Genomic DNA, 15847 nt, shown 5'->3' with positions numbered 1-15847 from the left:
TCAGAAAGTCTTATAAATTCAGTTCATCGTTGCTATTTGTTCAGTTGCTGACAGAGACCTTCCCGCCCCAATGTAATCTCACCTCATTAACATTTTAGGTGACAAGACTGCCATGGCCCTTATCAAGAATTCATGAGTAAGGCTTATGGCCATATTAACATTTTAGAGCCAATAATTTACAGTCCTCTGTATGTCTGTTTGGGCGTGTGAGGGAGAGAATGAGAAACTCTTGCCTTGTTAGTTCTCAAACGCAGTGGGTGAACAAAAGGCAAGTAAATTACACACACATTGCATTTGGAACAGTCTCCTCAAGGAGTAGGCAGTACTTCCTCAAGTAGGACTAGAAAGGTTACCTGGAGTGTAGTGCTAATTAGATTCAACTTAACACATCTATGCAGCTTTTGTGCTAAAAACGCTGCATTTTATCCTAATTAAAGCAGCGAGATTAAACTCTCACGCTCCACAAAGACAGAGCAAAACCCCAAAGAACACGAGGCTGCTTTCTGCCCTTTGTTCGCATGGAGCGAGATGCTATCCATTACCTAGCCATAAACAGCGTGAGAGTCTCCGTCTCAGCGCCTCCCGTTGACACCCGCCTGCCTGAGAGGGGGCGTAGTGCTGAGAGGAGGATTTTCACACAAACAACAGAGACTAAAGACAAAGCGGCGCGGAACAAAAAAACACGTCGAGGTGACGGTGTGGGCACAGACTGGTGCCGCAGAAGTGTGCGAGCACGGTCGGTCTGTGGGCCAATCTGTGGCGCCGAGTCCTGGCAGGGAAGGAGCAGCCTCGCGCGGTGACTCACCTTCTCTGTCAGGACAGCGGCATTATGCTGCGGTGAATGTGGAGCAGTGATTACACACCCGCCAATTACACCGAACTCAGCTCACTTTCTTCACCGTGACATAATACTGTCAGCGGCACGCGGGCCAAAGGTGCGCCACATGCTGCCACCCTCGGTACAACCTGATCAGACACAAATTGGACAGTCGCAGCTTTAGTGAGCCCACAAAAAGGTGCTTCGTTCCAGATGCGCGAACACGGGTCACTCACGAAAGTCTTCTACAATCCATCATCAGCGTGACATGTCTTAACCCACAGTTTACCGAGAGATATTTTCAGTCGATTTATACATAGCAGCCTATCCAAAAACTAATTAAGATGTCAGGTGCATTTCTGAGTAAACCCCCAGAAATGGCAGCATGAATTAAACACCTGACACATTAGCCAGTAAGTTGTCAAAAGCTCCGTAAGGTTTTCTCCCTGAATGCCAGTGGTTTTGAAAGTAAATTTATTTGCCCCCAAAATATGTACAGATGAATAAAGAGAGGTAGAGAGTCTGGCAATTTTAGTTGCCTGTGGGCCCAAAGTTCTAGACCAAAGAGAAAACAATGTATTACAGAATTTAAAATGTGATGATATAATCTAAAATAAACCATTCACTATTTTAATAAAACGTACTGTGCACACTCCTTACATGTATATGATTTTTACAAATGTAAAAGGATATATTTCATTTTTAAATGACTTTTATATTTTTTAATGTTTTCGTTTATATAACTTTTATATATATATATATATATATATATTGATAAACAGTCAAATTTATTTTTATAATGTTGTGTTTGTGGCCATTTCTGTTCAGGGTGATGTTGCTGTTCAATTCATGTAGCTAACCTATGCAATATGCTATTTTTATCACAAAAGGTCTGGTCTTATAGAAGATCTGTGATCACATGCATCTTGAGTCGTTTTCAGCTACGCAATACATGATGTGCAACAGCATAATTTCGTAAAGCCGAGACGCTGAGCGTTTTTTGACGTTAGCCTCATGTGTTGAATGTTTCGTGGGTGTGCACTGCCCTCTGCTGGAGCATGAACACACGGACACAGCTAAAACCAACACGAATATGAGAGGCCGATTGCCACTTCGCGTTGAAAAACTGATTCGTTTTGTTTAATCCCGTTTTGTGTTAATTACCTCGTTAACATTCACGGAGAATAGACCAATTAATTGCATCTGCTGTGATTTAATCACGTATGTTGGTTAAATTTGTCATCTGCCTTTATGTAGCCTACTTGACTTGACAGTGCATTTTTAAGGAGTGTGATGAACCAGTCATAGACAATACCAGGCAGGCGGCTACTTTATGTAACTCTTCGAGGCTTTGAAGTTAGGTTCACAGAATAAGTTTACCACCTGGTCAACTGTAGTATTTTCACTCTCTGAAAATAGTTTACATGTTCTTCCAACTAGATTCTTTATTTGTATTAGATCATGTGGGATCACACATGTACTTTGAAATGGTAGCACACACCTCACGATTCTCAGTGAGGTCATGAAAGTTTCCATTTATTATGTTATTTAGTACTTATGTCATAAAGAAATTAAAATAGACATAACCTCATCCTCCACCCAAAGCCATGATCTGTGTGTGTGTGTTTCTGTGGGTATATGTGAGTCTTCTCCACCTACAGTTTCACTTATCTCAGAAATGTATCCATCTCTGTCAGCAATGGGGAGTTTCAAATCAATCATCTATCTATCTATCTATCTATCTATCTATCTATCTATCTATCTATCTATCTATCTATCTATCTATCTATCTATCTATCTATCTATCTATCTATCTATCTATCTATCTATGCATAAATAATGCATCCATCTGCCCATTTATCTATATTACTCCAAATGACCTGATCAGCATTTTGAAGCCAAGATGTTTTTCTTAACCACTATTATATCCAACCCATGCAAAGCATATCATCCAATGAGCACAAACAGTAACGTGGTTGATTTGTGTGTAGTGTTTTTGCAACTGTGTAAACAAATCGAACGAAAAGCATTTCTCTTCACTTATTCGCTGTGTTTTTGACGAGCTTTACGTTACGTGATCACCAAGTAATAGTTTCATGTGACAGAAATAAAGGCAGATGTTTTCAGTTGAGCTTGGTGGGGTGTGCAGGGGCGCTATTGTTTTTTTGATGACTTCCCCTACCCCCATCTACCCCCTTCTTTCGGATAGGCGGCGAATTGAACCCCTGCAGACTAGAGTCCACCTTCAGTTTTTCGGACTTCCTCGAACTTTGTCAAACTTAGCAGTAAGTTGGACGCGCGCTCTTTATCCTCTGGCCTCCAGAGACTGAAATACTGCTCGACTCTTTTCACTCCGACTCTGTGCAGGCTTTTGGCTGCTTTGTCTTTAGACAATGAATTGCCAGCCACCTTTCCCCGGAGTACAGTTATCAGTTTTATTTATCATAAGCGTTTCTCTCGCTCATGGATATCCGTCAAGTCTGTTTCAGGGCAGCGCATATTCAGGAGCCGTTCACAGGCACAGAAATAAGTAAGTTCTCCAGAAGTGATATGTTTACCGCGTAGAATTCGTGTATGATGTTCTCTGTATCTCAAAATAGACAAATTATTTAACTCACAGCAAACTCCTGGGGTGACATTTGCTTTTGTTGCTTTCGTTTGGTTCTCTGATTGCGGTAAATCGTTAAAGTAACAAGAGGTCAATCGATTTATTGAACATTCCTCCGCGGTGTTTAACATTTCAATGGCTCTTTTCAGGGTGGTAAAACATTTGCTTTTATTTGAAAAGAACACCATTTTCACTTTAATTTCACTTTAATCATTTTCACTTTTCAATTTAGTCACATTCAGAGTTTGCTGTCAGTGATTAAAATAGCCAAGTATGGAAACAACGCTCAATTTATGTTAGGTTTTTGCTTTGCTGTAATAAAAATACCCACTCGAATTATTTTTCTTAATACTGTTATTATTTTGAATCTGTGTATTATACAGAAACTGGTGCGCTTTTATAGTCCAAAAGAACGTAAGCTGCGCAGTTCAAGGCAGCGTGGAAAGTCACGTTGAACCTGAAGCCGCGCGCTGTCCCGAGCATCAGCCTGACTGTGAGCCACAAATGATGTAAGTACTCAAGAGACCGGGAGGGGCGTGTGGAAGAACTGATGTTCGGTACTTCTCCTGCTCCTTATGGACTCGAAGACACTACACCAAATACATGATTCACGTTTACTAGACCAGTTACACATACCCTAGTCCCAGACTAAAATGTAGCCTAAGTCTTAGCTGTTTCAACTGAAAGGCATTTGCACTGATTGATCTTAAAATATAACAATGCCTTTGTTTTGTCTCAAGAGGGACAGGCCATAGAGTGTTAATAGACGATACTAATGTGATTTTGCTTTTACAACATAAGATCTATAAACAAGATGTTAATATTCACTGGCCAATGTGTTAAAATAATTGCAGCGCAAACACTGAAAAGTGTTCTGGAGCAGTGTGTGATTGGAACGGATTGACAGAGGGTTACCCGCCCTGATCATAGCGTTCTGTAATCACTGGATTTTCCAGAACACGTTTTTTTTTTTTTTCGATTTTTTTTCCCAGAAAGCACGTGCTCTGCTCCTCCTCAACACTCACATACTCTGGTCTGGAATGACTCAAACTCAAGCAGAGTTATATAGTAAACTATATCACTATTCAATACTAAATATCAGCACTCTGGAACTGTTTTTTTTTTTTTTTTTTTTTTTTTTTAAAATTGATTTAGTGCTTTAACTTTTAAAGATTGTGCCAATTCTGTGGCAGTGCCTAGAGTTTGGTGCAGGATGTACTCAAGCTGTTTACTTTAGTTGGCTAGCTAACTTTTTGTTTCAGATGTCACTGACAGTATGTCAGTTTTGCTTATTAATGTAGTAAACAGTTAGATTAAAAGAACATTGAAGATATTTGCTTAGTTCTATTCTGGATTGTTATGACAGAATTGTGATGTTTTATGTAAAATGTTGCTCACACTATTTCACAAACTTACTGCACAACTGCCACAAGAATTTATGTAAGCTGTTGTTTGCTTTAAAAGGCCATTGAGTTAGACTAGTGTTTGATTAATTGAATATGTGGAGACTGGGAGGAATTTCAATATATGGCCTACATTAAATTAAGCATCAAGATGAAATCATTATAATGGCATTATAACATATACTGTGCATACACTCAAAGCTTTTAAAACAGCTTTTGAGCAGCCAGTTTAATATAGATTATACTTCAGTGATGAATGTTGTATGATTTCATTCTTTTTGTAAAGTCATGTGAGGAATTTAATGCTGCCATATTTGGCTTTGTCCAAATACTCACTTTTGTTCTTGAAGCATTTCACCAAGAGTTCTAAAGCAACTGTGATATTAATCGTTTGGCTCAACTTGTTGTGGCATAAGAACTAGAATGATTGCACTTCTAATTGCAGCATTATCCATCAGAAGTAACAAGATCAACATCATTAAGTGAAGCTGAACAGACTAGGCCAGAAGACTCTTCTTATTAATCCCTCTCAGTCTGCGCAGGTTAATGCTTGCCTTTACCTTTGCTTTTATCCTATAATAGGGGCAAAGCTTCATGGTCCATTACTCACAGTTCAAAGTTATAGCAATAAGTGGCCTAAGCCTTATAAAGGATGGTGCAAGCAAATCAAGATTGTGGAGTCAAGTTGTTTCATTGTTTGTTTTTGTTTTTCATATTTCAGTTCATGTAAAGGGCCATCTTAATCATGTTTTTTTTTTTTCAGATACCATACTCGGTTTCGGCCGACTTACAAGATAGCATACAAAACTGTGACTGAGCTAGAATGGAGGTGCTGCCCAGGACACCAGGGCCCAGACTGCAGAGAACTGAAAGGCTCTCCAAATGGACAGACAGCATATCCACAATCGTATCCACAGCCACAGCAAACTGGACAAACTCGACCTGCACAAAGTATGTCATCAGGATATGTTCCAGACATCGAGGAGCATTTAAAAAAATAATAATAATACGTTTTTATTTGTATTTTGTTACCACAGGGCCAGAACGACGAGAAACGGGACAATATGAAATCAGACGAACAGCTGACAAAACCCGCATATTGGAGGAAGAAGTGCAGCGCCTTTCACAGACAGTTCTGGATCTTCAAGCAGCCATGACAGGTATGGCTGAGAACCTGAGGACAGACTTACAAGAGGACACCAGCAAGATGCTCATTACCCTCCTCAATGACAGGACTTCACCTGACAGTGCAAGAACAGGAGGCACGGAGGAGAGTGTGGTGCATCTGGATGGCCACCAGGCAATGAGAGGCCACACCCATGGAGAAAGAGAAATGGAGACACTGTTGGCCAGATTCAACGATATGACAGATGCTCTCAAAAGCAAAGACGAAGCTCTTGAGGAACTGCGGGGAACAGTGACAGGGCATGACGGGCAGATACGAATGCTTATGGATAGTTCCTCTCAAGGCCTACCAGTCACGGGTGCTGCTGCTCCAGATATAGACATCCTTCAGACTTATATTGATGGGAAATTTGAGAAGCTCAAGAAAGAACTTGTTGTAAACATGGAAGAAGAGATGGCCAAACTGAAAAATGCATGTGATGAAAAGATTCATTCTCTTCAAAAAACATGTGAAGACGGAAAGGACAGCAGCTGTGTGAGCCTTGCTGATCTAGTGCACAACAAGGAAGCTGAGCTTAGAAAGGAGATCCGTGAGCTCCGGTTGGATTTGTCAATGTCAGATGGTGTAGTGCGCACAAACCAACAAACGACTATTGGAAAAGATGATGGTGACTACAATGACTTGAAGAGGGAACTTATTCGAGTGGCAGAGGCCCATCGCATCCTTAATGCCAGAGTGGACAATGAGCTAGAGCATTTGTCCTCACTGAAGATAGATGATGTACTCGGTTCGCAATTAGAGGACCTGGAGGACAGGATGAACGTCACTGAGAGGAATGCGGAGACGTATTGCTTCTATGTGGATGAAAAACTTACCAAGGAAATTAAGGATGAAGTAGCTATGCTACGTCAACTCCTAGACCAGAAACTTAATGCTGTGCAGGATCACTTCACTTCCATGTTGATCGAAATGAACAACAACTCCTTCCCAGGGATGTCTAGCGATTCTGTCGATGCACTGCAAATTCAAGTCAATGCTAACAGGTACCTTATAAAGGGGTTGGAGGACAAGTTTAATGCAATTGGACAGATATGCTCAACCGACTGCAAAACCAACCTACCCACTGATTCCCAAAAGCCAGAAGGCCTGGATAGTCTTGTAAAGGACGTAAGACTTTGTAGAAATGATCTGGATGTCTTACGTTCTGATTTTGTGAGCAACATAGCAAGGCTTCATGCATTAGAGGATACTGTAAAAATGTCACCTGAAAAACAGTTTATTAATGCACATATACAGGACACCCGCAAAAGAATTAATGCTTTGACTGACAATGTTAATGGTTTGACTGGAGCTATAACGGGACTGGGAGACACAGTTAGCAAATTTAGCCAAGACATTGACACATTGAACTCCTCATGTTGCCAGCAGGTAAGCAGTTCCCCTCTTTGGGTAGAAACTGGTAAACTAAGCCACAACCAGATCAAGGAGCTAAAAGACCAAGTGGATGCACTGAACGCTCGAGTGACCACGGAATTGAGTGTGTGTAAGTTCAACACAGCTGGAGTAGCTGAGGGTGTCTCTGCGGTGGACGGCAGGGTGACTGCTCTCGAGAAGATCTGTGGAAGCCTTGATGGTGACAGAAACAATATCCAAGGCCTTTCAGGGGAACTGGAGAGTAAGGTGGCACAGATGAACAGCACTCTGGGCAGTCATTCAGGAGCGATCTCAGCTCTTCAAAACTCCCTTCTGAATTTTCAGAGTCAGCTAGCAGGAATGGCTAAGCAGATCCATAAGGACCATGCAAGTAGAAACCAAGGTAAGCTTTCAGATGTTAATTAAATGAGAGAAAATGAGGGAGCCACAGAAACCTGTTTTTATGTTTTTAGCCAGTTAGTGTTGGAAAATGGAAATTGAAGTACCTGAAAGTCAGTCTTTGTATTTGCCTTCCAATTTGTAACCACCCATTTTTATTTTGTTTACATTTTTTGGGATTTGCTACCAAATGGTATTTTTAGTAACCTAACAGTTTGGGGTTTGTTGTATGCTATGTTTTGCAGTGTATCCTTTCGCCATACTGAACCAATAATACAATAACCTGTATGCCCCCAAGCCGTTGAAAGGCAGGGGGCCAGAAAAGGTTTCCTGTGCCTTTTGTATGTGCCAGTAATATGTCAAAACAACAGTTGGGCACTTTGGAATGGATCCCTTTGCTTTTTATGTTCACAAATCCATAAGCAACATAATCAAGAATCTTTTTTTATTTTGTTAACAACATTACATGTCTCTTGATAGCATGAGTGATTTCCTATTCATTAACTTAATGCTAAAATGTGTAAGTGTACTTAGCAGTACATTTGAACCTATGTCTAAAAAAATATCTCGGTACATATACTGTCTTTAGTGTTCAGTGGTTTTATGAGTGGAGGAGTTGTGTGGTCTATCTTTTTGTAATGCCCAGCTTTCTTCGTCTATAACATTTAGAACTGGCGAGCGAGTTCAGTTGCAGGCAGGTCTGGTACTCATTAAGCTCCAAAGTCAACTTGAGGGCCTCAGGAGGTGATGGATTCCCACACCCCTCTGCAGATGTTCAGCTATGAGACGACTGTGATGTCACTAGAGAATGCACATTCTCTTAAACTCCCGTTAAAGGGTGATGTCATCATTCCTGATAAGGGTGGAGGTCCGTCTCTTGCAGAAACAAAAGCTGTTTTCCCAAGAACTGGGGCTAAACAGTAACTGTGCCAAAGCGGCCATTGCTAAAGATCTATATATATACATTTAAATGTAAGTCACATTTATGCAGTGACAATGCACAATAAATGTGTCATTTAACCTCAAATAATGAATAAAAAAACTTCCAGCACTAATTATTCAGCAGCGCTGTAACAACGTTACAATATAGGCCTACGTCCAGTGTGAAATAAGCCAGTGTATATTTCTTTTTAGTGAATCAAAAGCATACAGCGCAATGTGTTGTCCTACTCCCTACGAATCACTCTTTTCACTCGGTTCTTTTTAGTGAATCAAAAGCATACAGCTCAACCTGCATAGTCTGATTCCTGAACGAATGATCCTTATGAGCCAGTTCATTATTAGTGAATCAAAAGTATGCAGCACAACCTTTGTAATCCGACTCCCGAAGGAATGAATCTTATGATTCTTTTTAGTGAATCAAAGACACACATTGCAACCAGTGTAGACTGTCAAACTAAAGACTCTTATAAGCCGGATCTTTTTAGTGAATCAGACACATACAGCTGAATTATGAGACTTAAATCACCAGTTACTGTCTGGTTGTCGATATGACAATGTGTAATTAAAGATGTACATAATGAGTTTTAAAAACTAATAAGTTACCTCAGATTTAGTTTGTTTAGTGTTGTGGTTTAATGTATTGTAAAACATTAAGGACAATTATTGGACTGCATTCAAGTACTAAAATAATCTATAATGGAACAATTAAGGAACTGGAATCGTTAAAAGGAATCCATAGATTTGTTCTTGATTCCTATCCCTACTTGTGGGACATGATACAGTTAAAACTTTCAAGTCAGAAACACAATAGACCTTATCCCTGAATAGCTTCAGCATTACTCAAACTCTTTGGCCGCTGATCATGGCAGAGGCATATTGCACAATTCTAGAACGGCCCATCCAGCTGCGACTCCGTGACAAAGCGACCAAGCTCGGTTTCTCTAGTAATTTACTCTAATGGCTCTTCATTGATTTTTCATTTGTTTTTTTACATTGTTCAAGGCATCAATTAAGCCTGGGAATATTTGAGGGCCGCATAGAAAACACTCTCAAACCATTATTCTGGCCGCGAATCAGAAGTGTTTGCTTTGGAGACAATGACTTAATTTCAGTTCTTGAATTCATCTTGATCCATTTCCAACATTTGCATTTGCAAGACAATGACGTTGTTGTTTAGCATTCTACTGATACCCCCAAAAATGGATGTGAACTTTGAATAGTGTCCCTTTCCTCTCCACACTCTTATCAGCCGTGTCCTCTCTCTTTTCTCTCTCTTCCTGCTGATTGATATCTCTGGGTCAGAGGATGTCAAGGAAGCTCTTTCCTGCTCTCACCAAATGCGTTTCTACTCTTGTTTTATATTATGTAACATTGTGTGAAGATAAACAGACTTTTAAGTGCCAGACTTTCCTGTTGAAAAAACCATATGCTGGTTAGGTATGTTTTGAAGCATGGCAGCTGGTTTGAGCTGGTTTAAACTGAGCAGGAGCTAGTTGCTTAGGACCAGCACGTGACCAGCTTAAACCAGCTCATAACCAGCTTTTAACCAGCTCAGGACCAGCTTAATCCAGCTGACATGCTTCAAAACAAACCTAACCAGCATATGCTGATTTCTTTCAACAGGGTTGAAGGTATTCCCAGCTGATTTCAGGTCAGAGTTTCTCTCTCTGGGTCCAGGAACCCATGTGGAAGTTTTCAGATTGGATCAGGCCTTGTCATTACAGCAGGGTCCAACTTTAGTTGTTTCACTTGGTGTGTGTTTGTGTTCATGTTTCCATGCACAAAATCACCACACCCCATGGAGCTTTTTGCCTTCCAATCCTAAAACTGTCAACAAAAAGACCATTCAGGAGAACCAGTCTTCCGTTCATCAGCTAAATATGTTTTAAAATATGTCTCTCCACATCACAGAGTAGTGAATCCCTAATTTCAGTTGAGTGTTTCTGACTCATTAAACCCACAGTTCTGAGTCTCTACATCCAGTATTTCAAATCAGCATGTCCGTGATTTACTCTGAAACATGTGTTTGTGTTGCTGCCGTTAGGCATTATGTGTGTGATGAGTCTGTTATTTGCTCAGAATGCCAAACAGACTTGTGGGAAACACAAAGATAGATGCCTATTATCCCTTGGGAGATGTAATGTATGTGGGAGGGAATATGTTTGTGTGAAATCGGATATTTGAACAGACAAACGGTACTGACGCATTATTTTAGCCATGTCCATTTTGCCAGTATGAGTTGATTATCTTAGAAATGAACCCATGGGACTCAAGCTCCGCCCCTCTTTTGAATCACTTCCTTCAACAGCCAATCAAATTCAAAGTCCAAATAGACCCTAATGTCAGGAATGACGCATTACACTTCTCAATTTAGACAGCAGCATCTGGTAGGACAGGAAAGTTGTTTTCTCGCATCGCTGTAGAAAAGCTTGTAACCTACTGACAGCAAAAAGGGACTAAAAAGGTTTTGGAAAAGAGTGTGAGATGTGCGAGATGTTTAGGGCTGCAAGTGTGAGCTGAAAAAAAGATTTTCTCCCTCATTAGACTCTGAGCTGACAGCCACATGTAAAGACCGAAAGGCTTTGTAAATAAGGTGCACTGTGAAGTTCAAAAACACTTGAATTGAACATTAAAGCTCTCTGTGGTGTTTTATTTAGAAGCACTGGCACGATTACTTTGGCAAAGTTTAGCTGAAATCAGAGGTTAACAGCTTTTACACAGGTTTGCGGAATGGGTTAAATGCCATTAAAATGCTTTATAGATGTTTTAAAATAAGGGGGCTGGCAAGCTGACATTCCTATAACCTTAGATTTTTGCTCTTTCTTTATTCTATGGAAGTTCAAAACTGTTTACCAGCATTTTTCAATATATATGCTTTTATAAAAGAAAGTCATATGGTTTCCGAATAAAATGACTGAGTAAATGAACAGATTTTTTTTGGGGGGGGGGGGGGAGTAATTATACCTTTCATCTATTAATTTATTCGAAAACACATTAAAAAATATTCTCATATTGAAATTACACCTCTTATGATGAGCATGTTTGAAATTACTCAATGAGAATTTATTTTGATATTTTTGGATGGGTATAAAATAATGTCAGTTTCACACATTTGCCCTAATGAAAAAAAAAAAAAAACTTATTAAAAAAATGAAAATAAACACACACTTACCTTTAATAATTAAAAAACAAAAACTGTAAAACATTATTATTACTTTTTAGAAATAAAAGTATGTATTTTCTAGTGTAAGAGTGTTATTTTGTGCTACCAAATGAGTCATTAAATTGAAACGTTTCTTGAAAAGTTTTGCAAATCCATTTGAAACCAATAAGAATATGAAGCAACACATTTCTAAGAACTTGACACGTGTTTTAGATATTTTTAAAAGGTTTTTTGTTTTCTTTATTGTGGACATTCTTACACTATCACTAAAATATGTAGGGTCAGCAAGATTTGTTTATTTTATTTTTTTTAAATTTTAAAGAAATTATTAATAAAGCAAGGTTGTATTAAATTGATCAAAACTGACAGTCAAGACATTTATAATTTTACAAAAGATTTGTATTGTAAATAAATGCTGTTCTTTTAAACTTTATATTCATAAAATATATATAAAAAATGGTTTCCACAAAAGATTTAAGCAGCACATTGTTTTCAACATTTACTATCTTTACCTGCAAATTACGAACTTTACCTCATGTAAACAATATTTTGATCAAACCATAATTAAACCAAAAATATGTGCTGTATGCTAGTATCTGTCAATTTATCAGTGTGTAAGAAAATCCACCATAAAGAAAATGAAAAACCTTTTAAAAAACACGTGTCAACTATTTGGTCAAATAAATGCAGACTTTGTGAGCATAAGAGACTTCCTTTAGAAACATGAAAAAAATGTTACCAAGCCTAAACTTTGGAACACTGTGTTTTTGAATAGTATATTTTTTGTCCTTTTGGGTTTTTTCATCCTAAATCCCTTTCTTTTTCGCAGGACTACCTGTTCGGCACGAGAGACCCGTGTCTGGCCCTGACACTCGAGCTCCTACACAACCCTTGAGACCTTACGTTCCTCACATCCATATACCTTTGATCATACCACACAGAACAGTGCCAGCCCCCACCAGCCGCCCTCATGTGCGCCAGCCACACGTCCCACACAAGCCCCACTTCCCTCTGCCACCAGGCAGCCCCAGGCATCCCATCTACCCCGTACCACCCCAACAGCCAGTGGTGGTCACAGGGCAAGCCGGCCCACCTGGGTATGTGCGCAGGGTCACGGTCAGACGGGATCAAAGCTCAGAGGACTCAAAAACACCTTTGAAAGGATTTGCAGGTGCTCCAGGTATGAAGTAGAATTAATAATATAATTTTTTGGAAGCTCATGCTTAAAGTGTCAAAAAAAAGTGTTTGATTGTTTTTTTTCTTTTCCATAGGTTATCTTCCTGTCAATCCGGTCTCATATAATACCAAACAGTCTCAGCCAGAAGGTTTTTTTTTTGTTTATTTTTAGTGTTTGCATTATAACATATAATTTACAGAATTATGACTATTAATTCTCGTTACAGCTGCCCATGTCCCATGGAATCCTGCATATCAAAGACCCATTGCAACTCCAGGTAACAAGTTATAATGTACAGTAATTATATTGTACAATTCAGAGGCTACAAATTAAAAAATATATATATTCCAACTGTTCACAATTTTGTCACTTGTGAGTCCAAAATTAACACTTGCCAAGTGCAAATTGGACGTAAAAATGGGCTTTGGAAAGTTCCTTGACAGTGTCTCCTAACTTTATTAGGAACTGTAACATAACACATGGGAAACATAACACTGGAACTGTAAGAATGATAGCCTAACCTTCACTGATGAAAGTGATGAGCATGAATCATATAAAAGACATACCGTCAAGAAAACTTCTGTCTCAGCGTGGGTGTCTTCTGTCTTTACCTCAATGGAAATTTCATTAAGGATGCCTATTTTTTTTTACAGAGCATCGATGTAGAGACTACAAAATGAAAGTATAAGAAAAAATAATCACATTGTCGTCATGTTCTTGAGAAAGGTGCTGTTAGAGACATCATGCTGATCACTGCCAAAAATCCTTTTCTTAACCAGAATTTTTGTCTGTTTTAATCATTAAAATTAAACTTTAATTTCTTGTATCTGATTTCTGCTTAAAACAATGAATCTGTCAGTTAGGTAAGTAATAGAAACATGTCAAAGGCAAAACTGTAGCAATATACATCAATATAAGCAATGTAATAGAAATATATTATATGAAAAACATACAGAACTTCCATTACTTACACCAACTAACTGAAATAAACTGTATAATAAAATAAAGCTACATATTTAGAAAAATATTGCCTAACCCTAACTAAAATTAAAATGACAATATAAAAGGTAATTTAAAATATAAATAAATGGTTCTATATAAATAATGCTAAAATAACACTTAATATTAAGATAAAAAAATACTACTTAGGAAAATGATGCTGCTTTGTTGTGCTGTTTGGAAAAAATCTTTTAATAAAAATACTGCAAATTACAGTTTCATGGCCAATAAAGATATTTACTGCCAAGTAAAGTTTCTCAATTCACTCACCACTGGCAGGTGTGGCAAAGTTAATTTTGGACTCTGTGTGTAATGATCAAAACATACTATTCAAGCATGTGATGTTGATACACGTCTCTTCTTCACAATAGCATCGCAGCAGAACTCCTTGACAGATCCATTTTCTTTCTCGGCTGGCCTCACAAGGCAGATGTTCTCAGGGGACTTCGGTATCATTCGCTTTGATAGGGTGCTTGTCAATGATGGAGGACACTATAACCCTCAAACAGGTAAACTGAAACTATTTAATAAACCCCGTTTGTGAGATAAACATGTTTAGATTAGCTGTTTTACTTCAAGAAACAGATTTAATAACTGAGGTTCCCATATGGGTTTTCAGTGTATACCCTATATCCTATTTGGCCACTGATGTTGCTCCTCCCTCTCTGTAGGGATCTTCACGGTGCCCGCTGACGGCCGTTATCTGGTGAGCGCCGTTCTAACAGCTCCGCGGGGTGAGCACACAGAAGCCGTGCTCTCAGTGTCCAATCGCAGTGTGCAGAAGTTGGACACAGCGGGTTACTGGAGTGGCCACCCACGGCTGGCCCGGGATCAGTGCATGTGTGGGGGGTCTGCATCCTTCAGCCTCATCCTCCCACTCCGGCGAGGTGACACCGTGGCCTTGGTGCGTACTGCCGGGAAGCTGGCGATCTCTGAATCCAGAGAGATCCTCTCCACCTTCAGCGCTATATTCCTCTACTCGCCTCAAGCCAAGAGATAACCCCGTCACTGAGAGGGGTGCTAACGTGACTTTTAACGCAATTCTAACTATTCACAATGCTGCCTCGTTTGGAAAGGTGTGGTCACATTAGCAACATTTCTGCAAAAATAGAGGCATGTTGGCATGACCAGCTTGAATCCATTGCAAAATCTTTATGGGAAAAACTTTAAAATTGAAATCACTGGAGTTGGTTTGCGGAAATTTGCAGAACAATGGTAAATGTGACCATACCTTGAGACAATAGTTTGGCTTTGGTTATTTATCAGACGAAAGTTATTTAGATTTTTAAAGGTGGAATGTGTTTGAGGTGGTAAAATATCAATCACGAATGCACTCGCACAATCACGAAGAAAAAGAGCATACCATTAGATTTTAGTAGTATATGTGCAACAATCTATATAGTTTCTTTTAAAATTGTGATCTTAAAATATCTATAAAATATAAAAGGTTTATATATTTTTTGCAACATTAAATTAACAAATGCATATTTTTTAATCAGTTCAGTTTGACTATCACTTCTCTTACAGACAATATTTTTATCTATAAAAAAAAATTAATAAATGAACTACCTTGATGTAAGGGCTTGTGCACATTATTTTTTATTGTTTTTTTGTTTTTGTTTTTCTCCCAAATGATGATCAAAATATGCACATCTCCAGTATAAAATTGATTTAGCGTAGTTTGTTTTAAATGCACTTTGGGTGAGACAATAAAAAAAAAAATAGATACTGTAAAATACACATTTGGGCTTGTAAATTAAAAAATGATCTGTCGTCTTTTGCAGTAAGCCTACATTATTA

General features: G+C 38.9%; 1 protein-coding gene across 1 annotated transcript; it reads left to right on the top strand.

Annotated features, from left to right (window-relative positions):
* The first annotated feature begins 3001 nt into the window (after positions 1-3001).
* emilin2a (elastin microfibril interfacer 2a) lies at positions 3002-15621 on the top strand. Its single transcript, XM_058759622.1, has 9 exons — positions 3002-3347; positions 3809-3934; positions 5592-5779; positions 5866-7770; positions 12701-13051; positions 13143-13196; positions 13275-13325; positions 14419-14556; positions 14719-15621. Exons 1-9 carry the CDS (start codon positions 3211-3213, stop codon positions 15045-15047), a joined length of 3279 nt encoding a protein of 1092 aa, XP_058615605.1. The 5' UTR covers positions 3002-3210; the 3' UTR covers positions 15048-15621.
* Positions 15622-15847: the final 226 nt, after the last annotated feature.

This window comes from Onychostoma macrolepis, chromosome 02, assembly GCF_012432095.1.
Source record: "Onychostoma macrolepis isolate SWU-2019 chromosome 02, ASM1243209v1, whole genome shotgun sequence".
Classification (NCBI taxonomy): Eukaryota; Metazoa; Chordata; class Actinopteri; order Cypriniformes; family Cyprinidae; genus Onychostoma; species Onychostoma macrolepis.
The sequence above is the reverse complement of the archived record's forward strand: the minus strand, read 5'-3'. Positions and strand labels throughout refer to the sequence as shown.